The sequence below is a fragment of the Trachemys scripta genome, chromosome 1 (assembly GCF_013100865.1).
Source record: "Trachemys scripta elegans isolate TJP31775 chromosome 1, CAS_Tse_1.0, whole genome shotgun sequence".
NCBI lineage: Eukaryota > Metazoa > Chordata > Testudines > Emydidae > Trachemys > Trachemys scripta.
In genome coordinates, this window is record NC_048298.1 from 6,211,476 (window position 1) to 6,234,142 (window position 22,667).

A 22,667-nucleotide genomic window follows, 5' to 3' on the forward strand; every position below is an offset into this window, starting at 1 on the left:
ATGAAATGATTAAAGATTTAAAAAGATCTAAGAGTCTCTTGTACCTTAAGATAGATACAGACGCATCTCATGCTGGGTCACCAGTGGCTCCTCTGATAACTGGTTACTCCTGCCTTATGAAATTCGGTTCAAAGGATTCCATTCTTCTCATCTGAAGGGGACTTCTCAGCCCGTGTTACTTAGATCCAAGACACTGGAATCTTTACCACAAGCCCATCTATCCCTGCAGCTGCTGATCTCAGCATCTGGCAGCTAAATTGGTAACAGTTAGGATTGCCCTCCAAATGTATCCAAAACCCTTTGATCTAGAAACTGGGTTTGAAATTTCACAGGACAAGGCAATGATTTCCAGAGTGACGTGGTATCACCCAATTTAAGAACAGCCTTTGTTGTCAGATTTTAGTAACACTTGGCACGTTCCCTCCGCAATGAGATTAACTAATTAGTGCTCAACACATCCCTGTATTACAGGTGGGAATCTGAAGCAGACAGAGGCTAAGTAACTTGTCCAAGGCCACAGAGAGAGTTTAGTGGCAAAGCTGGGATTCGAACTCAAGAAGTTCCATGCACCCAGTTCTGTGCTCAGATCATGCCCCCTCTCTCACAACAGCTTCCGATCCTGAAGGAAATCAGGAAGTGGGGAGACACGTGAAAACGGCAAACAAGCTAGATGGCTGAAGGCTGATTTGAACGATGATCCAAGTTGTCCCAAACTGGTTCCATCTATCCCTAATGACGATTTAATATGAGCGTCACAAAAAATGTACCAGCAAAACTGACCTGTCCTTCCTTACCAAACTGATGGTAATGGAAAAACAATTACATTTTACTTGCCCATCACAAAGAACTCCCTGGTGAGCAGGTGACTGGAATTAGGCAAGGTTGGCTTAACCTACAGTTTTATTTTAAAAAATAAAATAACGTTTAGGTATCTGTTGGGTGTTGCACAGTGTGAATGGGACCGTCATGAGCCTCTGAACACTTCAGCTTTTCCAGCCAAACAAAAGATTCCCTTATCAGTCCGATTTATTACATATCCATAACCATAACTATCTCCTTGTTTGCAGAACTAACATCTACCACCTCTTTGTGTTAAATGGTTCATCTTGCTGTATTTCCAACCTCTGAGCTGTCCTGGATTCACCTCCTGCAGCTCCCTTCTCATTTATATCACCTGTCTGCAGCCAGTCACCTTCCTGGGAGAGATTTTGGAGAGAAAGGAAAGAGAAAACAAAGGGGTTCAGCTGGAGGCTGGCTGGAAGGTCTGCTCCTCCCTGAGTTTCTTGTGACATTGCCATTGCAGAAGGAACAGTGTTAAGGCTCATTTTTAATAAGTCATTTTTCAATTCTGGGGCAGTTCTAAACAATTTTTGGGGAGTTGGCCTCCCCCACAGCTTTTGTTTCAAAATTTTCAGTGAACCAAAAAGTTGACCAAAAATTTATTTTGGGGCAGAATGCAACTTTTTGTTTGACCCAAAACAAAACGTTTTGTTTCGATGTCTAGCTGTCTCATGGAAGATTTTTCGAAAACTGGAAGAAGTTTTGAAACAGAAATGGCCATTTTTCGCATGAAAAACAGACATTTCTTTTTGAAAATGTCCCAACAACAATCTTTCGATGTTTTCGGGTGTGGGGTTGCTCCTTTTCTGACTGAAACAATTTGGCAAATTCACAAAACATTTCCGTTGACCTGGGTCTGCATTTTTCGCTGACAAAGAGGTGGGGTCAAAAAATTTTCATCCTGCCCTAGCCATTCTCATGCTGACTGCTCTCCCCTTCAAATGTCCTCCATTCTGCTGGCCCCTGCATGGTAAGGAAATATACTAGACTTCCCCGACCAAATCCAGCCCACCTTTCGAAAGGCGCTAACTGTGCCCCGATTCTATTCCCTGATCGTGAAGCACATTTCAGCAGTCAGACTTGATCACAAGAGGAACCTGGCAGGGTAGACTGCGAGCGGCCATGTTTATGGGTGCATGCTCAGATTGCCAAGGTGTTCCTTTCCCAAACTGTAGGTGGAGATTTTGGCAAACCAGTAAGGTGCTTGAAACCACTATGGCGTATTGTTAAAGGCGGCCTAGTCAGCAAGCTGTAAATTGGCCATTCAGCAAGGCTCAGTTTGACCAAGGCAGGAGGGGAGGGGGTTTTGGGGTGCCTCAGAAAGGGCAGCTTGACCTCGCGTCCTTCCTGATAAGAATTGTGTTGAAGTTGCTGATATGCCCCAGGAATGTCTATTGGGGTCTCAAGGCTGCAGACTCTGGAAAAACCCACACCTGGTTAATCAACAATCAGAAGGAGCCTCTTGCTTGCCCATTGGAACTGTTTGCTTGACAAGTTTTCTTCAAGGGACATGTCATTGTATTACTAATGTATAAATAAGGGGAAAAAGCTTGAGATAGGTGGGACTCTTTGGGACTGGTCTCTCCCTCTGGATCCATCTTGTGTTCCTCACCGGCAGACGGGCTGCCACTGTGCCACTTGAAAGCCACACTCAGCTTTGGTAATTAGCGAGGGTTGGGGGTGTGTTACTAACCTGTTGCGGACGTGTGTAAGTGCTTGTGACTAAGTAAAGTTTAGCTTTAAGTGAAAGCACTCTGGTGTTGTCCTGTTTGTGCCAGCCATCTATCGGTCGGACGGCCGTGTCTCCCCTGATTTTTTTCCTGACACCACCTCGCACAGAGTAAAAGTTACCAAGAGCTTTGGGTTGCAAGAACCCCGGGTAACACCACCTCAGGCACTCACTCAGCCCGGTGGCTGGGATTTGATGTGTATCAAACCGGCTCTTGCTTGGCTGTATATCTTGGCCATTTAGAATGTCAGACTCAGTGGCTCAGACAATCAAGAATCATTACACATTTGCTGTCCTAAGCAACCAGCTGCTCTCCAGTAGGGTGATGCAGGTGCTGACCTGGGTCGGATCCACTTAGGCCTTGGCTACACTGGCGCTCTACAGCGCTGCAACTTGCTGCGCTCAGGGGTGTGAAAACGCCTCGCAGCGAGTGCAGCGCTGTAAAACGCCAGTGTAATCAGCGCCTGCAGCGCTGCACGCTCCCTCGCAGCGCTGCAAGCTACTGCCCTCCGAGAGGTGGAGTACTTACAGCGCTGCGAGAGAGGTCTCGCAGCGCGGGCGGCGCGACTACACTCGCGCTTCACAGCGCTGCCGCGGTGTATGCCCAAGTGTAGCCAAGGCCTTTATCTATCGGTGGATTTATATGGCTCCGTAGCATTTGAGCCTTTGACTAAGAAAATTCTTCTGCTCACCAGAAAGATGTAACTGAGGTCTGAATCCATGCGAAACAGTGACTAAATGAGTGTATTTTATACATATTAGGAATGGGCTTAAATCAGACACCGAGATCCAAACACCTGCAAACTCTGAAGTGAATCTGGACTTTGTGTCTTAGGCCCTCTCCCCACCCCCAACACATCTATTTTTGATTCTATAAAAATGCACAGTGATAAGTGTGTTAAATGCATCAGTGTTTAATGAGAAACTGACTTTCAAGGAGTCAATCACAATCCCAGGCCGTCTTTTTTTTTTTTAAACTTAAATGGGGGAGGGATAGCTCAGTGGTTTGAGCATTGGCCTGCTAAACCCAGGGTTGTGAGTTTAATCCTTGAGGGGCCCATTTAGGAACCTTGGGCAAAAATCTGTCTGGGGATTAATCCTGCTTTGAGCAGGGGATTAGACTAGATGACCCCCTGAGGTCCCTTCCAACCCTCATATTCTATGATTGATTCTATCTACAGCTATATCTAATGAACATCATCAGAAACTTGACTGTGGAGAGTCAATTTTGTCTAGACTGCTACCCACAGGATGAATTGTTGGATTTGATCTATGCAGAGAGCCACTGATCAGCAGCAGATAAAATTTAAGTTATTGTCAACAGCAGCATCCAATTTCCTCTGGAATATCTCTGCAAACCAACAGCCACCCTGAAGAGGTGCTTACCTGTTTATCTAACCCCACAGACTTTAAATTAGGCAATGGAAATCCAGCTGTGCTTCCAAGAACCATTTTTGCCATGTGAGCCCCTGCATGAGGTTTGATTCTGAGCACAAGAAGCTTTGGGGCCAGATTGGGTAGATTGGTGACTTCAATGGAGCTACGCCACTGGAGATTGGACCCTTGTCTGCTGTACAGACCAGAGAGATAGTTAGACAGGGTCAGAAGAAAACCTGAGAGGTCAAAGGTCAAAGGGCACAGACCCTAGGGTTCCTGTGAAATTTAGCAGTAAGAAATGCTTTTTGTCAGTTTCAAACATGAAGGGGGGGAGCTTGCACTACAAAGGCTGCTTCTAAGGAAGATTTCCTTCTATGCGCTTAATAATGCCACTGATTAGAACATCTTGCATCCGCTGGATGGAATTGTTAAGGGACCAGATTGTGTTTGCAGGGAACACATTAACACATGTCAGCAGTGTCAAAGCAAGTTTCCATAGGTACAACGGGAACCAGTGCTGACTTATCATTCCAGCATCTGCGCTCTTTCTGGCAAGAAAGATTAAAGGGACCTCATCCACATGGAATCGAGTCAATTAAAAGGGTTCAAAGTCATTCCAGGGCGTACACCTGCCCTCCACCCCTGGGATCGCCCAGCCAATTTGTAAGGTTTTACCGCCACTTTTTCCTGTTGCAGCATGAAAGACTGGCACAAACAACAGAGGGAAAGGACCAACTCTGCAGGCTCACCAGTGGAAGTGACTCTACACAAAGTCAGTGCTACCAATGTTCGAAGTTAATAGATTAAAACTGGGAACTTTGGTCCCCTCCTCTCTTTCAGACCCAGCGATGTGGCCTTTAACAATGGGAGGCAAAGCATTTCAGATGGACACGTGGCCTTTCAATTGATGGCGACTCCCGTCTCACAAGTAAGATCTTTGTGTCTGTTAAGTATCAGGGGGTAGCCGTGTTAGTCTGGTGGCACCTTAAAGCATCCATCTGTTAGTCTTTAAGGTGCCACCAGACTCCTTGTTCTTTGTGTCTGTTGTAACTTATTTCCACTCCCTGCTGGGATCAACTTCCTCCCATTGCCCACTACGTTCTGCTGATGATGCCGCCCTGTCCTTGTGACATCATCACCATTTCCATGGGAGAGACCTGTGATGTCACAGCGCGGAAGGGCTCAGAGGAGCAGGATCGGCTTAATTTAAGCAGCGCTTTTCTAAAAAGGTTGGTAACATAGCAAACTGGCGGATGTGGGCATGTGCGTGCCACTGCCATAAGCGAATGGAAGAGAAGTCCCCCTACCTGTTGTGATTTTACACCAACGCTCACATGTGAATTTGGATTTAAACCGATTGCTGTTCCCTCCACAGCCTCCAAACACGAACGGCCTGCAGGCGTTGGCTTCTCCATGGTAATACCAGAGCAACGTGTAGTGCAGGCAGGAGCCCTCGTCCATAGGCAGCCGACAAGGGTCTGAAATGAAACAGGTCCCCACCAAATGATCGACGCCGGAAGGGAAAGCAACGGGCCAGATGCTGCCCCCTTCCCTGCTGAGCAGCGGCTTACTGCGTAAATAGCCCTGTTCATTTCAATGGGGATTCACAGGGAGTAAGGCAGGCCAGGATCCTCAAAGGGATTTAGGCCCCTAACTTTCAAGGGGAGTTAGGAGCCTAAATACCTTCCAGGATCTGGGCCTGACTGCTTCCCAGGGCAGAATCCTGCCCTATGTGAGTTTTCCAATGGGGTGTCCAGGCCAGCACCTTGCTCCACAAGTCGCACCATTGAGTTCAATAGGATAACTCACAGAGAAAGGTACTGCACAATGTAAGCAAGGGGGGCAGGATCGGGGCCGTCAGGAGTGGCGCGTGTGTGGCCACGAGCTGGCATGGCAGGTTGGCTTGTGCTAGATGAATAGGATACTCAGGAAAATGAATGAAGTGCTGAGCAAGCTTCCCCTCCAGGCAGTTCTGGCAATGCACTGACCTGCCTCAAAGCCCGCTATTCCTGCCGGCAGCCCCGTCCCAACCTGCAACCGCCCCCTGCGGCTCCAGCACAGAGACGGTCAGGGCTGCTGAACTGCCTCATGGATTTTTTGCAGACGGGGGCTAAAACATCTCACTATCTGCAAGCATCCAAGCTAGGCTCATGGGGGAGAGGGATAGCTCAGTGGTTTGAGCATTAGCCTCCTAAACCCAGGGTTATGAGTTCAATCCTTGAGGGGGACATTTAGGTATCTGGGGCAAAATCAGTACTTGGTTTTGCCTAGTGAAGGCAGGGAGCTGGACTCAGTGACCTTTCAAGGTCCCTTCCAGTTCTATGAGATAGGTATATCTCCATATATTATCTCAGCAGCAAATCAGATTTCCAGTGGTTGGCAAGCAAGAGAACGCTTTTCTGCCGTAGACCTCGCAAATGCCACTAGGTGCTAGCCTAGGTCTTCCTAGGGGGCCCATCCCCAGAGCGTCTGATCTCCAAACGTGCAGCTGAACCCTGCCACTGTTGAACTCTGCTGAAGGCTCTTTGTGGCACTCACTGACCCCAGCAGCAGGGCCACTCAGGCTGGATGGACAACATTGTCGCAGGGGGCAGCAGGTTGCAATTAGTTATCTCAATTATCTCAACAACTGGGGAAAGTCCGGCTCCTAAGTTCATCTGCTTCGTGCAGGAGAGAGACCGAGATTTCCCGTGGCGCTAGTTAGCAGGGGTAACTGTTTCCATGTGTGTGTCCCCTTGAGCTCAATTTTCAAAAGCACTTCCTCTCCTGAAAGTGACTTCCCTAAATGCCATTTAATTCAGTGCATTTCACCTTCTAATGGGCGGCGGGCATGTCGCTGCTCGCGCCGAGCCTGAGCCATTAGCTGCTTATCACTGGGAGCTGCAGAGAAAGCAAATGGAAATCACAGTTAATGAGGGCGTGCAAATAAATCAGCCGCGATTTAAATATTGATCGTTGCAGGTTTACATGGTTTTCCGTCGTATAACAAGCTCTTGATAAATGTCACAGAACAACTGGTGAGAGGTGGCAATAAAATCCTTAATGGCTTTTAACAATTCAGTCAGAAAGGTCAGATGTTAGAGAACACTGAAGTCTCTGTGGTGTTTGTGGGAGAAGGGAGATAAATGTCTGATTGGGGTTCTGTAAATTGGAGAGGTTTGAAAAGCCAGTAGCGACGGTAATCCAGCAGTAATAACCGCCTGACTGCAGAATCCTGTTAGCGTTTAGAATGCCTGTCCACACTCATCACCTAGCAAACCCATTTGTGTGCCCTGTTGCTGGCAAACCAGGCTCTAATGGGGTTGCCAGCTGGAGACAGCTACAGCTGTGATTCAATAACATGGAGTCCGGGCCCCTGATCTCAAACTCCCGAGATCCAAAATGTTTCTTTAAAGTAAATTTAGACCCAGACGGGTGATGCCATCAATGTGTGATAAAGACCCCGAAATGGAGAAGGCAGCTCCTTAGAGGACAAAGCAGGGAGGCTGCAAAATTTGGATTCAGAGACCGTGTTGGGTGATATTTGGATTTAGCTCATAGTAAGATACGGGCCATCCGTAAATGGGTTTCTATTTCAAGCACTCTTCCCCAAAACTCAGGGTAGTTTGGCCGGAGGAGGTCGGTCCAGGCCTGTCTCCAGATGTTGGGGCTCTTTTCTTTAATGAGTCTTGTAAACTTTGCTTCCATTACATGAATGAAGAGAAGTGGTGGCAGGTTTGTGAGCCAGCTCCAGCCTAGAATGCGATAGGTGCAGTTAGGTATGAAACCTCCCAGGAAGGCAGGTGCCCCTTGAAAATAAAGCACAATGCATTTAAAAAAAAAAAAGGAAGGGAAGTTTCTTTGTTGCTTTGCACCATCTGTGAAAAGTCTCTCAGGGGACGTCTACATTTAAACCTCTCCAGCGGCGCTGACACTGCCTATGCCGACGGGCGTAGGTAACCCACCTCCCCAAGAGGCGATAGCTAGGTCGACAGAAGAATTCTTCCATCCACCTAGCGCTGTCTACGGTGGTTACATCACCAGAGCTACTTCTCTCAGGGGGGATGAGTTTTTCACACCCCTGAAGGACGTAGTTATGCCGATGGAAGCTGCCTGTGGAGACCAGCCCTTGGAAACCCAGGCATTCTGTTTCCATCTGCATCTCGATTGTTGCTATTTTGAAGGCGCCTCTCACTGCGGTACCTATGGGCAGGGTTAGACACTGTGCCCATTTTGTGGTGCGATATGGGGCCCGCATGATTTTGGGCGGCAGATGCAGTGACATGAGGTCACGAAGCGAGGGGGTGCAACAGGCCGCACGCCAGCCACCGCTGGGATTGTGTATCTGGTTAGAGGGGCAGTCGCCGGAACCGCTTCCAAAGAGCTTGGCTCAGTCTGTGTCCCCACAGCAGCAGATTTTCTGCTGTGGACATGGTACTGGCACAGCCACACTTCCTACGCTGCCTTTTAGTGCCTCCTCGGAAAAATTTGGGCCGCTTTCCCACAGTGGAGTAGCGCTGTGATTCTGCTGAGTTCACAGTTGCACAGGCGCCGCTGGGTGGCTGCTCCACCCCCACTCCACCTGAGGCCCCGCCCCACTCTGCCCCTTCCCCCAAAGCCCCACCCTCCCTCCGCCTCTTCCTGCCACCGCTCCGCTCCTTCCCCCAAAGCCCCACCCTCGCTCTGCCTCTTCCTGCCACCGCTCCGCCCTTTCCCCCAAAGCCCCACCCTCCCTCCGCCTCTTCCTGCCCCGCTCTGCCCCTCTCTGAATATGCCCCACCCTCGCTCCACCTCTTCCCACCCCCACTCTGTCCCCTCCCCCCAGAGCCTCCCGCCTGCCGCAGAACAGCTGACAGACCCCGGTCGTCGGCGGGCAGGATTGAACCAGGGACCGCTGGAGCTTAGTGCATGAGCCTCTACAGCATGAGGTAAAAGCCACCTGGCTGTTAGCTAAGGCTGTAGAGCAGACTCATTAATCTCTCTAAGTGGTCTCGATGCCACTAGATGGGACAGAACACCACACCCAGAAGGTGTGGGGTTACAGTAGCACCCATTGTTTTTTTTTCTGTGGGTGCTCCTATGGTATGTTGGAGGAACATCAGGCCCAGTGTACCTCTGTCCCCCTGAATCATGCTCATGTACAGCTATTTTCTGGCATGAAAAGCCCACCCAGAGTCTGCAATGAGCCCAGCGTGCTACACGGAAAGAGCCTATCCATTTGCAATGCAGAACCTGCCTCCATCCTCACCCCCCCTCTTTTCCTCTCCACAGGGTCGGAGCCTGGCCGCAACGCCTGGCCTCTCCTAAGAGCCTCTGATTACAATGCAATTTCACAGCCACCGAAAGCAGCGTGTCAAGGAGTCTGGACAAAAAACCGAAACAAAACAAACTCCCCCCACTTCGGCGTTGCTATTAACCCGGGAGCAGCACTCCTAGCACACCCACTCCCAGCTCTCTGCGGAGGGAAATTACTGCTGATTGCAATGGAGATGAGGGAACGGCCCCCTGCCCCTTTTCAGTAACGAGCAAGTATGGATAGTTCCTGGGCGGCAGGGGATTCAGACAGGACAGGAAGCAAAGAACAGATAGTGGATTTTCCTTTACAGGTGCTTAATAATCATTAAGACCTAGCACTTCTATAGCGCTTGTCCTCCATAGAGCGCAATGCTTTACAAAGGTCAGTACCAGGTACATATGTTTCATTATCCTGTACAATACATGAGACAATAGGAATAGGACCTAGAAGTTCAGGGTTCCTAATAACTGGGGGCAGGTCTTCACTACCCACCGGATTGACGGGTAGGGATCGATCTATCGGGGATCGATTTATCGCATCTCGTCTAGACGCGGATAAATCGATCCCCAAACATGCTCCCCGTCGACTCTGGAACGGTGGTTTGCAAGAGGCGGAAGCGGAGTCGACGGGGGAGTGGCAGCAGTCGATTTGCCACAGTCCTCACAGCCAGGTAAGTCGACCTCAGATACGCTGACTTCAGCTACGCTATTTGCGTAGCTGAAGTTGGCGTATCTTAGGTCGACCCCCCCCAGTGTAGACCAGGGCTAAGTCTCCCAAGCCTATGCTAGTATTAAGTGGGTTGGGTTAAATCACATCTAAACTGCTGTGACCGCCACCCCTCATGAAGACAGTTGTGAGAGACAACTCATCAGCCCCACCTAAGACACAGCAGGTATAGACGCCCACCCGTAAGTCAGACTTTGTGGGCAGAGAGCACCACCAGGCAAGGTCTTTGGGTTTGCTGCCACTTGAAACACTACAACAGCACAGTTGTAGACACTACCTACGCCCACAGGAGGGGTGCTCCCATCAGTGTAGGATACAGATTTTTCACACCCCTGAGTGACGTAGCTGGGTCCAACTAACTTTTTAGCGTAGATCAGGCTTTTGTGTGTCTGGCTCTGTGTTGGTGGGACAAGATGGGGGACCACAGGTGCCAATTCCGTGGGTGCTCTGGTGCTGGAGCACCCATGGAAAAAAAATAATGGGTGCTCAGCACCCACCAGCTACAGCTGTTTGGCAGCTCGGGGAGGGGTTTGGGGGAGAACGGACAGCAGTGAGTGGTGGGCGGGCAGAGGCCTCAGAGGAGGGGTGGAGTGGGGGCGGGAAGAGGCAGGGGGAGGGCGGAGCCTTGGAGGGAAGGGGCGGAGTGGGGGCAGGGCATCAGGGTGGAGTACCCCCAGGGAAAAATAAAAGCCAGTGCCTATGAATGGACCTACTTCTGATGGTGAGAGAGACAAGCTTTCAAGCTACAAAGAACTCTTCCTCAGGTCTGGAGGGAGACCCGAAGAAGAGCTGTGTAACTCGAAAGCTTGTCTCTCTCGCCCACAGAAGTTGGTCCGCTAAAAGACATTGCCTCACCCACCTTGTCTCTCTAATATCCTGGGACTGACGCAGCTACACTAGGACATACAATCTGTGTTGGTGGGACAGAGCCATCACACCCAGAGAGACACAGGGACAGAAGCAAGACAGCAGCAGCAGAGAGACAGCTGAGCAGACACAGCCTGGAAGCACAGTAACGCAATCCTGAGATAAAAGTTAGAGAAAAAGCATTCTGGGTACAGAGCGTTGGCTAGAAAGGCAGGCTGCAGACAATTAACAAAGGAACTGTCTCCTGCTGTTTGAGATCTATATCAGTTTGCCATCCAGAGGTTCTTTTCCCCATAGATTTAAGGACCAATGCTGAGGCCAGGGAACCATGTCCCCCTGGCATTTTAATAAAAGAATCATAAGAGCAGATTCATGAATTCATGTCCCTGCAGATTCCCTCTCCCTCCCCTGCAGAATAATAGATTCTGCCCTGGAGGTGCTGCAATTACACCTTTTGCCCACCAGGGGCTGCTGTGGTGTCATAAGAGAGGGCAGCTGGCTCACCCCAGAGCAGCCAGCCGCAGAGAGGGAGGGGAGACTTTGGCCTTGACCCCCTCCCCCTCCACACACACACTTCTACAAAGGGTCCAGCGCCCTTGGCCAGAAGGACAATTAAGATCATCTAGTCGGACTAAGATCATTTAGTTGGGGATTAGGTCCTGTTTTGAGCAGGGGGTTGGACTGGATGTCCTCCTGAGGTCCCTTCCAACCCTGATAGAGTCATAGAGTCATAGACTTTAAGGTCAGAAGGGACCATTATGATCGTCTAGTCTGACCTCCTGCACAACGCAGGCCACAGAATCTCACCTACCCACTCCTGTAATAAACCCCTAACCTATGTCTGAGCTACTGAAGTCCTCAAATCATGGTTTAAAGACTTCAAAGTGCAGAGAATCCTCCACCAAGTGACCCATGCCCCACGCTGCAGAGGAAGGCGAAAACCCCCCAGGGCCTCTGGAATGAGGAATTCCCTCCCGACCCCAAATATGGTGATCAGCTAAAACCTGGGCAAGACTCACCAGCCAGACAACCAGGAAAGAATTCTCTGTAGTAACTCAGATCCCACCCCATCTAACATTCCATCACAGGCCATTGGGCATATTTACCGCTAATAGTCAAAGATCAATTAATTGCCAAAATTAGGCTATCCCATCATACCATCCCCTCCATAAACTTATCAAGCTGAGTCTTGAAGTCAGATATGTCTTTTGCCCCCACTGCTCCCCTTGGAAGGCTGATATTCTATGATTCTATGACCTGCGCATGACACAGGCCAGAGAACTTCATCCAGTAATTCCCACATCTACCCCAACAGCTTGGCTGGACTGAAGTTTTACCTCCCACCCGTTTCCAGGGCAGATTGCAGCCTACACTCAGTGATGGTCCTGGTCTCTCCACCTTACCAACACACTCATACAGCCTATGGGACCATAGCTGCAGCTAGTTACAGGTTTGTTTCCCAACAATCATCTCTGAACTGTTTCCATTCATGGTCTTCCAACCCTGGCTGTCCTTCCTGGCTTTCCAGTCCCATGCCATCAGACATCCTGACTGGCCCTCGTTCCATTGGTACACTGGGAAGCGGTCTTATAACTACAGTTCCCAGGTTGCTGTGGGTGAGGTGGGGAGGGGGGGTCGTCGTCAATTGTAGTCAAAGCTAAAATGCACACACAACCACATCAAAATAAATTACCGGGCATAAATGGAGTCGATTCCATGATAGGCATCTCTAGTTCGGTCGTATTCTGTATTTCATGAAGTAATTCTTGTTGAGCTTCATCGGCCTTCCCTATGAGTTCTGGCGATTGAAAATTCTCTTTGATATTCCTGCCGATTTCTCCTGGAGAGTCTGCACCCAGGTCTGCAGATTTAATTAGTAAGTGAAAGTCTTTCCCTGAATGAAAAGTATTGGTACAGATTGGAGAGGGGACCTCAGCAATCCTATGATGGCAGAAATCTATAGACAATGGTAGGAGAAGTCTAACTTCAAACCACATAGAGTTCTACAGCCATGTCATTTATTGGGGAAAGATAATCCTGGCTAATACTCCAGTTGAGTACGAGTAAAAAGGGACACTCAAGTTATGTAGATTGAAAGCTGGATCTACAGTGTGCACCAACCCAAACTTCACAGCTGTGTCAGAAACGAAGCTGGTTGAACAGTGCAAAGCAGGGCGTGGATGTGTGCACACGCCCGAACACATGGCCCAGTACTGAATGGCTGATTGGGCCAATCCCATTCCAGCTCTGTGTTGCTCACTCGTGAGGAATCTTTGCACCATTGATGGGTTGATCACACAAAATGGTGGGAGGTTGCTGCTTTTATGTACAAATCCAAGGGGAGTATGCGAGCGCACCAGGGTGCTCACATGGGAACAAGAGCAGTCACTACATGTTCCACTGTTTAAAACGCAAAGGTGGCCGAGGAGTAAGGGGGCCGAAGCTGGGGCCAGAGCTGGGGGCAGGGAAGGGGCTGGAAGTGAAGCCCTGGTTGGGAGCCTAGGCTGGCAGCTAGGGCCCTGAGCGTGGAGCCCTGGGTGCGGAGCCGGTCGCCTGGACCCCGGGCATGGGGTCAGCAGCTGGGGCGGCCGGGAGCAGAGCCCGGGGTGTAGGGCCAGCAGGTGTGGGGTGGACAGCTGCCAGGGCTGGGGCCAGGAGAGAAGCTGGGTGGTTCTCCCTCCCCGTCCCCCATGGGGGCTGGCCCAGGCCCCAGCCACACCCCCCCGAACATTCCTCCATGCCCCCCAGTTTGGGAACCTCTGACCTAGAGGCTCCAGAGGACACTTGAATTGTTTGTCCAACATGGGACAAAACTTCAAAGGTGAGACTGAGGGAGCCCCCACATCAGAATACCCCATAGCTCAGTGGTTAGGGCACTTCCTGAGAAGCTGGAGCTCCCCTCGTTCAAATTCCCTTCTTCTCATTTGGCAAAGGGGGAATTGAACCTGCTATTTAGGGTTTTCTGAATTTAAGGTAGTGGCAATTTAATAATTTTTTTTTAGGGGGGGGGTTAGGAATAAATGAATAGGGATAAAGGTTTTTTGTTTGATATATGATTGGTATAAACAAGCGTGTTTTTACTTCAAATTACTTTTTAAATAGATTTTAAGCACATACACATATACGTTATAGCAACAGGTTTAGAGCACTTTAAATATTATAGTTACTTAAACTTTGAGATGGTTTTGAGAGATTAACAGCCGGGCTTCCGGGGGCCCTCCTTCCGTCCAGCTGCTGGGGAGTTTAAGTGTTAGCTTTTGGCTTGAAGAAAAGATTTTTTGGATTGCTTTAAGGTGTATTTTTATTTCATTTTTTATAGTTAATATAAATAAAGTATATACTTTATAGTGATTTTTAATGAGTTATTATAGTAATCCCTACTGGATTACTAATTTTTTTTTGTTTTAGCAAATTGTTTATTTTTTATTAGTAAAGTATTTTAGTTATAATAATAATAAAATGTATATGTTAGGGGTATTTCAAATTAAGGTTGTTGATTTTTATTTTTTTTATTTTTAAGGTATATTAATTTTTTGATATTTTTTTATTTTGATTAGTAAGACTGCAGACATGCAGCTATTTGGCTTTGCTTTTTAGAGTTTTAAAAATTATTTTAGCTATGTGGGATTTGGTTTTTAGCTAGCAGTGGCTGGACACACAAAATGGCTGACGGCTGTAATGTCAAATTTAATTCTCCCATAACACCACACCCCAGGTATGTGCTCTAACCACTAGGCTAAAAGTTATAGGGGATCTGCTTCCTCCTCCACTTGCCTTCAGGAGAGGGGTTCCTGGCTGCAGATTGCTGTGAGAGGGGGCAGGGCTTAGGACACACCCTTCTCACGAGCACCTCCCATTGGCTAGTATAGGCAGGGCACCACCTAGCATGCTGGTTTTCATGGATTGTGTTCTTAGGTGCCTCTCTCTCCACTTCATTGTATAGGCAGTGTAGACACCTAACTCAGACTTTGTGCATTCCAGTGATTTTCTAGGTGCTCAGAAGCTAGGCATTACAACACCTAAGTCGTTTTGTGGATCTGGGCCCATGTCTTTTATTTGACTGTAAAACTCCATGTGTGTTTTCCAGGTTACATACATGATAACAAACTTACTGCGGTTTATGGGCGTTCGTCCCAACTCACCTGCACAAACTGCAAAGATAGAAAAGAAAGGAACTCATGAATAAAGCAAACACAAGACCAGGCAAGCCAAGGCATTGTGGGCTCAGAGGCAGGGTTAGGCGTGAGCAAAGATTTTCCATCAAAACTTTTTTTTCGATGGAAAAGTCAGATTTTCAACTAAATGAAAATGTTCACAGAAAGTCTCTGCTTTGCTCAAAAATGTTCAGTGTTTTTGTTCAATAACTGAAAACTTTTCCATGAAAAGTCAACAATTTCCATGGAGAAGAAAAAAAAATTGCAACCACTTCCAGTTAGTCTTAATAAGACATGCCATTGACAAGAAGGAAGGAATTAATGGCTATGGGTTGGTCCACACTAAGCCCCCAGTTCGAACTAAGATACGCAACTTCAGCTACGTGAATAACGTAGCTGAAGTCGAAGTATCTTAGTTCGAACTTAAAGGTACTTACCGCGGGTCCACACGCGGCAGGCAGGCTCCCCCGTCGACTCCGCCTACTCCTCTCGCGGAGCAGGAGTACCGGCGTCGACGGCGAGCACTTCCGGGATCGATTTATCGCGTCTAGACAAGGCGCAATAAATCAATCCCAGAAGATCGATTGCTTGCCGCTGAACCAGCGGGTAAGTATAGACGTACCCTTAGTCATGTGGCTTCCTTGGTACAGGGCATGGATTAGGGACAGAGCTCACTGTCTGGAACGGTGGTCCCTGGAACAGAGGGGAACAGGAAACGAAGGAGAATGATGCTGGATTTGCAGCATGGTCTTAACTCTTCTGAAAACTCACCAAACTCCATCCTATTTAGCCTGAGCTGCCTTGTATGACAGCAAAGATTCATAGAGATTTTAAGGCCAGAAGGGACATAAGAACGGCCATACTGGGTCAAACCAAAGGTCCACCCAGCCCAGTATCCTGTCTACCGACGGTGGCCAGTGCCAGGTGTCCCAGAGGGAGTGAACCTAACAGGTAATGATCAAGTGATCTCTCTCCTGCCATCCATCTCCACCCTCTGACAAACAGAGGCCAGGGACACCATTCCTCACCCATCCTGGCTAATAGCCATTAATGGACTTAACCTTCATGAATTTATCTAGTTATGATCATCTAGTCTGAGCTTCTGCATTACACAAGCCACTGAACTGTGCCCTTCACCACCCTGATGACATGGGCGGCAGGTAGCATAGGCAAGGGAAGGCTGTGCCTTCCCAAACAGCCTGGCATGGCACTGTCCGCTCTTCGCCCCCAGGCTCCCTCCTGCCTGCTTCCACCAGTTCCCTTCCTGCTCTTCTGTGGCCGAGAGACTGGGATAGGCAGGGGGCCAGTGCACACAAGGCCATAGGCGCCAACTTTTCCCGGAACCGGTGGGTGCTCGACGCCCCCCCCGCCCCAACTCCACCCCTGCCCTGCCCCCATTCCAACTCCTTCCCCAATGTTCCCGCCCCAACTCCACCCCCTCTCTGCCCCTATTGGACCCTTTCCCCAAATCCCCACCCCAGCCCCGCCCCCACCTCTTCCCCGAGCGTGCCGCGTTCCCACTCCTCCCCGCTGTTTCGCAGCGGCAAGTGCTAGGAGCTAGGGGGAGAAGCAGGGATGCGGCGCGCTCAGCGGAGTGGAGGCAGAGGTGAACTGGGGCGGGGCGGTGAGCTTGGCTGCCGGTGGGTGCAGAGCACCCACCAATTTTTCCCCGTGGGCGCTCCAGCTCCGGAGCACCCACGGAGTCGGCACCTATGCACAAGGCCCGGGGCTGGAGGCGCTGGGGCTGGGGCCACACCACCCGTCCGTCAGCCCGACTGGCACTGGGGATGCTGGGACCACGCTGCCCATCCAGCGATCCGGGGCTAGAGGCGCTACTGGGCTGGGGCTGGAGGCGCTCCAGCCTGAGCACTTGCCCACCGAGCACTTGGGTTTGGGGGGCTCTGGCCACGCCACCCCCGTGCTGTGCTGGGGCTGGGGGCACACGGGAGAGCAGGTGGCCAAGCGGGGGTGTGTGCTCCAGACTCCAGCGGGGAAGAGGGGGCAGAAGGGGAGGGGCGGGGCCTTGGGCATAGGGGGAGGGGCTGGGGGCTAGCCTCCCCCAACAGTGTGTTCACCCACCGCCCGTGCCTGATTAGTAAGCAAGGCCTCTAACTTCGCTGAGATTTGGGGAATGGAACCCAGTTCTCAAACATGGCAGACTCATCCAGCCTTGCTGCAACTCAAAAGTTGTAAATGGCACAGTATTATTTACACCTGTTAGCAGAAGAGGAGAGTCTACAACTCGTAGCTTCCTGGTTCACAATTCAGTGCACCTTTCACCAGGCCAAAAAGTATTGTGAGCCAAGTGCCACATCTGAGACTAGAACCAAAGTCGCTTGGTTTCTACAGCCACTGCCTAACCCAATAGGTCTCAGTGGTTGAAATGGGGAAAGGAAGTGACATTCCGATACTGCAGTATGATTGGGGCCCTTCGTTTTCAGTTTTCCCAGGAATTTATCGGTGTTTATTTACGACAACAACAAAAACAGGTGAAAATTGGTGGAAAAAATATTAATAATTTTTCTGGGTACATACTGGGATTTATTTGGGTGGATGGAAGGACTGGGGGGAAATGTATGCAGTAGATTAATACTCTGATGATTGGAATTCAGTGTGGTTTGCTGCAGAACTAAAACAAACTCAAAACACAACGCCACTTCTGAGTTTAAGAAAACAATAGACCTCTAATCCCCAAATAAAACTTCAGAGCTTGCGTGCGTGCCTATTTGCTTGTTGTGTGTAACTTCCAGACTAATACATAGCCTGACTTCAACAGGCAGCTTTGCATACACACACAGACTAACGTATTATCGTAATACATAGATCTCATGCAATGTGTTGTATTTTCCTAATACAATAAGTTATTTTTTATATATTTGAATGATACAAGAGAAGGCTAAAAATTGGGGAAAAAATGAATAATACTTTTTATAAAGCCTGGGATTTTTTCAGTAAAAATCTATTTAAACTGAAAACGAAAGAACTTAAGTATGATTTATGGATTATCTCTCCGATCCTCCATTATGCAAAATGCTTTGTTGTTGAAACAGGGTCATGCTCCGTCTACGTCTATGAACCCCAGGGAACAGCATTTCCCATGACGTTGGGGTAATGGGAGTTGTGCCGTATCTTGAACTCCAAACACCTGCAGCATCATCATCATGACAGCTGCTGAAAAGGAAATGCTTTGTATGTCCAGTTACTAAGAAGAGCCAGAAGATTGGCATGGGAGTAAGAGGTGGTTTGGAGCCATCGTCAGGTGTATTCAATCACCCCGTGACCCTTACCTGTGGTACAATACTATCAGCCAGCTACAAGAGAGCCAACATGGCAAGACAGGAAGGGCTTTGCTGTTGAAGCCACATGAAAAGAAATGGAAAAATTGAGTGTTTAAAGGGAAAAATTACAGCTTGGGAAGGAGGTCAAGACTGCAGCAGAGCCCTCGTGCCCAGTGGACGCTTGTATTCATCTAGGGGGCTGGACTGGTAATGCGTCGCTCTTTGCAGTTAATGGGATGATATTAGCTCCGCCAAGCAGGGCTGTGCTGGCATTCAAATTGGTCCAATTTAGACACCGACAGGACTCCCGGCGGTGCCGCGTCTCAGCAAATGGGGCTTCCTTCGGCTTACTTACCGCATTTGTCACTCATTTCGCTCCTGACCACATCCTTCACTTCTTCTTCCTGTGTTTCCAGCAAGCAAAGCTTGGTTTTAGGATTGGTTTCTATGGTGAGTGACACCAGGACCTCCTCTTCGATTCTATGCCCCCCAGCGACCTGGGGCCACACACATCTGACTCTGCCCCCTTGGCCAGTGGATGTAAGTTACACGCACTTTACGCCTGCTGCCGGAGTGGTGTAAAAGGACCCTGATGTCACCGAGAATCAGGTTCAGGGTGTGCAGCGTGTGGATAACTCATCTAAAGCAATTCTGAAATACATTTGATTAAGGCTGTTTTATAATGTAACTAAATCTCTCTTCAGTGGGAGGCGTTGTGCTGCACAGGTGAGAATCGACACAGACCTAAAGCCACATAAATGCCTGTTTCTTCCTCCAACACTATGTCATGATTGGAGGTGTTTGGTTTCTCAGGGTACGTCTACACTGCAGACAGGAGTGTTATTCCAGCACACGGCAGCATACCCAAGCATAGACGACTCGTGCCTCCCCATACTGGGGGGGGGGGGCACAATCTAAAGGGGAGGACATGTGACTGCCCCATGTGTCTCCTCTACCCTCCCTCAGCCCTGGGTCCAGCCTGGGGTCGCTGCGCTCTCCCCCCTGGCACTTTACCTGCCGGGGGGGCTCTGGCCTTCTCCCACTGCGCCTCACTCCCCACACCCGGCATGGCTAGGGTGGTGGCGTCAGCCCACTCCCTAGCCAGGTCCAGCTGCCGTGGACAGAGGCGGAGTGAGGTGGAAATGTGCTGGCGGGGAGAGGAGACTCTGGCTCGCTCGGCTCCTGTCCCTGGCAGCCGGGCCCGGGCGGGCAGTGGGTGGCCCCCACCTCCCCAGGCAGGCTCTCGCAGGCAGCAGCTGCACTGCACGGAGCAGTGACCCGAAGAGGCCAGCTTGAGTTATGTGAGCAGCGGCTCCCTCCCGCTCCCCGCCCAGGCTCAGCTGCTAGGGAGAGCGGCTGAACCAGGGGCATAGCCACAGGGGGGCCCACCCACGTAGCACCCAGGCCCACCTCGCCGGCCCCGGCTCTGCTCGAGCTCCAGCACTTGCCCCGCTCCGCCTGGCGCTCCTGCCGGGGCGGGGGCTTGGGGGAAGGGGCGGTGTGAGGGCTCGAGGGCTTGGGGGAAGGGAAGGGACGGTGCGAGGGCTCGGGGGAAGGGGCGGTGCGAGGGCTCGGGGGAAGGGGCGGTGCGAGGGCTCGGGGGAAGGGGCGGTGCGAGGGCAGAGCTTTGCGGGAAGGGGAAGTGCGAGGGCAGGGGCTTGGGGTAAGGGGCGGTGCGAGGGGTCGGGGGAAGAGGCTGTGTCAGGGCAGAGGCTTGGGGGAAGGGGCGGGGCGAGGGCTCGGGGGAAGGGGTGGGGCAAGGGCGGGGGCTCGGGGGAAGGGGCGGGGCGGGGGGCGGGGGGGAAGGGAAGGGACGGGGCGAGAGCAGAGGCTCGGAGGAAGGGGCGGAGGAAGGGGTCGGGGGAAGGGGCGGTGTGAGGGGTCGGGGCAAGGGGCGGTGCAAGGGTGGGGCTCAAGGGAAGGGGCAGTGCGAGGGCGGGGGCTTGGGAGAAGGGGTGGTGTGGGGGTGGGGGTGTGGAGCCTTGGTTTTGGCCCCAGTGGTTTCGCTTCCGCTTCCCCTACTTCGGACATGTCTGATCCGGAAGCCAAGCTGGGAATCTTAAGAGAACAGGTTCTCTGGTGAGATTTCTGATGCTTCCCGGTTCCAGGGGGATCAGATAGAACCATAGAAGACTAGGGTTGCAAGAGACCTCAGGCGGTATCTAGTCCAGGGATTCTCAACCTTTTTCTTTCTGAGGCCCCCCCAAAACATGCTATAAAAGCTCCATGGCCCACCTGTGCCACAACAACTGGTTTTCTACATATAAAAGCCAGGACCAGCGTTAAGGGGTAGCAAGCAGGACAATTGCCCGGGACCCCACGCCACAGGGGGCCCCACAAAGCTAAGTTGCTCAGGCTCTGGCTTCAGCCCCCAGTGGCAGAGCTCAGGGCCCATGCAGTGGGCCTTCAGCTTTCTGCCCTGGGCCCCAGTGAGTCTAACACTGGCCCTGCTTGGTGGACCCCCTGAAACCTGTTTGAGGCCCCACCAGGGGGCCCCGGACCCCTGGTTGGGAACCACTGATCTAGTCCAACCCCCTGCTCAAAGCAGGACCAACCCCAACTAAATCACCCAGCCAGGGCTTTGTCAAGCCGGGCCTTAAAAACCTCTAAGGAAGGAGATTCCACCACCTCCCTTCTTAACCCATTGCAGTGCTTCACCACCCTCCTAGTGAAATAGTTTTCCCTAATATCCAAGAGCACCTTCTCTGATTGTGTTCCAGCACCTCTGCCCCGTGCTGAAGCCACAGGCAGCCATGGCAACAGAGGTTATGTATTTACAGGCTTTTCTACAGCGCTCGTCTCCACAGTATGCGAATGCCTAGTGGAAATGAACGTATTAAATCTAACTGCACCCATTTCATTTCCCTCATTTAGCAGATGTGGAGACAGAGGCCCAGAGACATTAAGGGACCATCTCTGAAATCATACAGAGAATTGGTGGCAAAGACAGGGAGAGAACCCCATTCTCCTGCATCCCACCCCTGAGCCTTAACCACCAGACCCTCCTTCACCCAAGTCAAAATACAAAATAAACCAATCCTTTGGGAGCCTCACTCACTTTCCCAAGCATTGCTAAAGTGTTCCCACTGATCCTTATTATATAGGTAGCCATCCTGATTCACTTCACCTTCGTTCCTCACTCTAAGCCAGGCCTAACTCATTGCTCCATGCGTGTCGTCCTCCCCGGATCTGAATGATTCCGTTTCATGATATGGGAAGGGACACCTCCTGTCACCTGAACGTTGGGTTTCTCCTCATCATCTTGCTGTAGTTAATAGCATTGTGGCTCCTGTTTTCTTTTGCCATCTCTCTTCTTGGTTAGCTCTGACCATCATCTTCATTTCATCAGCTCTAAGTCTCACTTCCTTCCTGGCAGTTGTTTCTCTACTGACTTACCTTCTCCTGCATGGTTCCATGGCACACCTCTCATTCACCCTTTTGCCCTATCTACCAATCTTAGGGTTTTTACACAGCCGCCCAGTTGTAGTACCTGGGCACCTTCCATGTAAAACCGATCAGCAATAGCAAAGTCCCTATTTGACCTTCATGGAGTCTCAGCCTCTTCCCCCTTTTACGAAATAAACAGTCTGCCTGCGGTAGGGGTATGCTGTTGGTGGATTGGTGGTGTGTTAGTTAGCTTTTGGGGTGGGGTGGGATAGGTGTCAGCATTGTGAATGTCATTCCTGTTACAGGGGACGGGCTTAGCCAACGCTTCTTTTTGCTGCTCGGGCACACTTCTGTCTCCCCATTGCTGTTGGACAGACTGGTCTCGTCTCACCCATGGAACTCCTACTGATGTCAACAAAAAGCAGAGGGTCCACACTGAGGATGGGAAAGGAGAAGTTTGCCCCTAGTCCAGCACCCTCGGAGAGCAGAGCCGCGGTCTGCTTTGCTGTTACGCTGCTCTCTGCGTTCTCTCTGACTCAGCGTGCAACTAGCTGACATCTTATCAGCCGCTAATGGTCCAATGCGCTGAACATTCATCTCCTGGAGCCATTCGGAATGAATTTGCTCTGAGTGTCTCTGTCCTCCCCCGTACCTCTCAGGCATCATTTGCCCTATTTTCTCTATTCTGGCTTGTGCACTAGGCTGTTGATTTGGGGATAAAGTACTCACAGAAAGGCCAGGATCTCCTTTCTCTCCTTTCACACCAGCTGGACCATTTTCTCCCTGTTAAAAACACTTAGGTAATTACAGAGGTTCAGCAGATTAGGCAGTAAATGCCTCCAACAGTAAATGCATCCTGAATAGAAAAAGATGCTCAAGAAAGAGGGGGAGGGACCACAAGGTCCAAATACAGTGTTTTCCCGTAAATTTAAGAGACACCAGAAAATAGTTCAGAAAACTGAAATTGCCAGATTCATCCCAATGCAGGAGAGGAGGGGATACATTGGGGGGCTGGTTAAGTCTCCCTGATTCTG

At 50.4% G+C, this 22,667-nt stretch overlaps 1 protein-coding gene across 1 annotated transcript in view; it reads right to left on the reverse strand.

The window, feature by feature from the left end:
• Positions 1–882: 882 nt before the first annotated feature.
• The window catches only part of LOC117873537 (collagen alpha-1(VII) chain-like), a 227,207-nt gene continuing 205,422 nt past the window's right edge, over positions 883–22,667 (reverse strand). The window contains exons 90-96 of the mRNA XM_034763016.1: positions 22,363–22,416; positions 18,602–18,650; positions 14,957–14,965; positions 12,508–12,675; positions 6,758–6,826; positions 5,254–5,424; positions 883–1,196 (exon numbers count right to left, since the gene is read on the reverse strand). Coding sequence (XP_034618907.1) covers positions 1,189–1,196; positions 5,254–5,424; positions 6,758–6,826; positions 12,508–12,675; positions 14,957–14,965; positions 18,602–18,650; positions 22,363–22,416 — 528 coding nt within the window. The 3' untranslated portion in view covers positions 883–1,188. The remainder of the gene's footprint in view (positions 1,197–5,253; positions 5,425–6,757; positions 6,827–12,507; positions 12,676–14,956; positions 14,966–18,601; positions 18,651–22,362; positions 22,417–22,667) is intronic.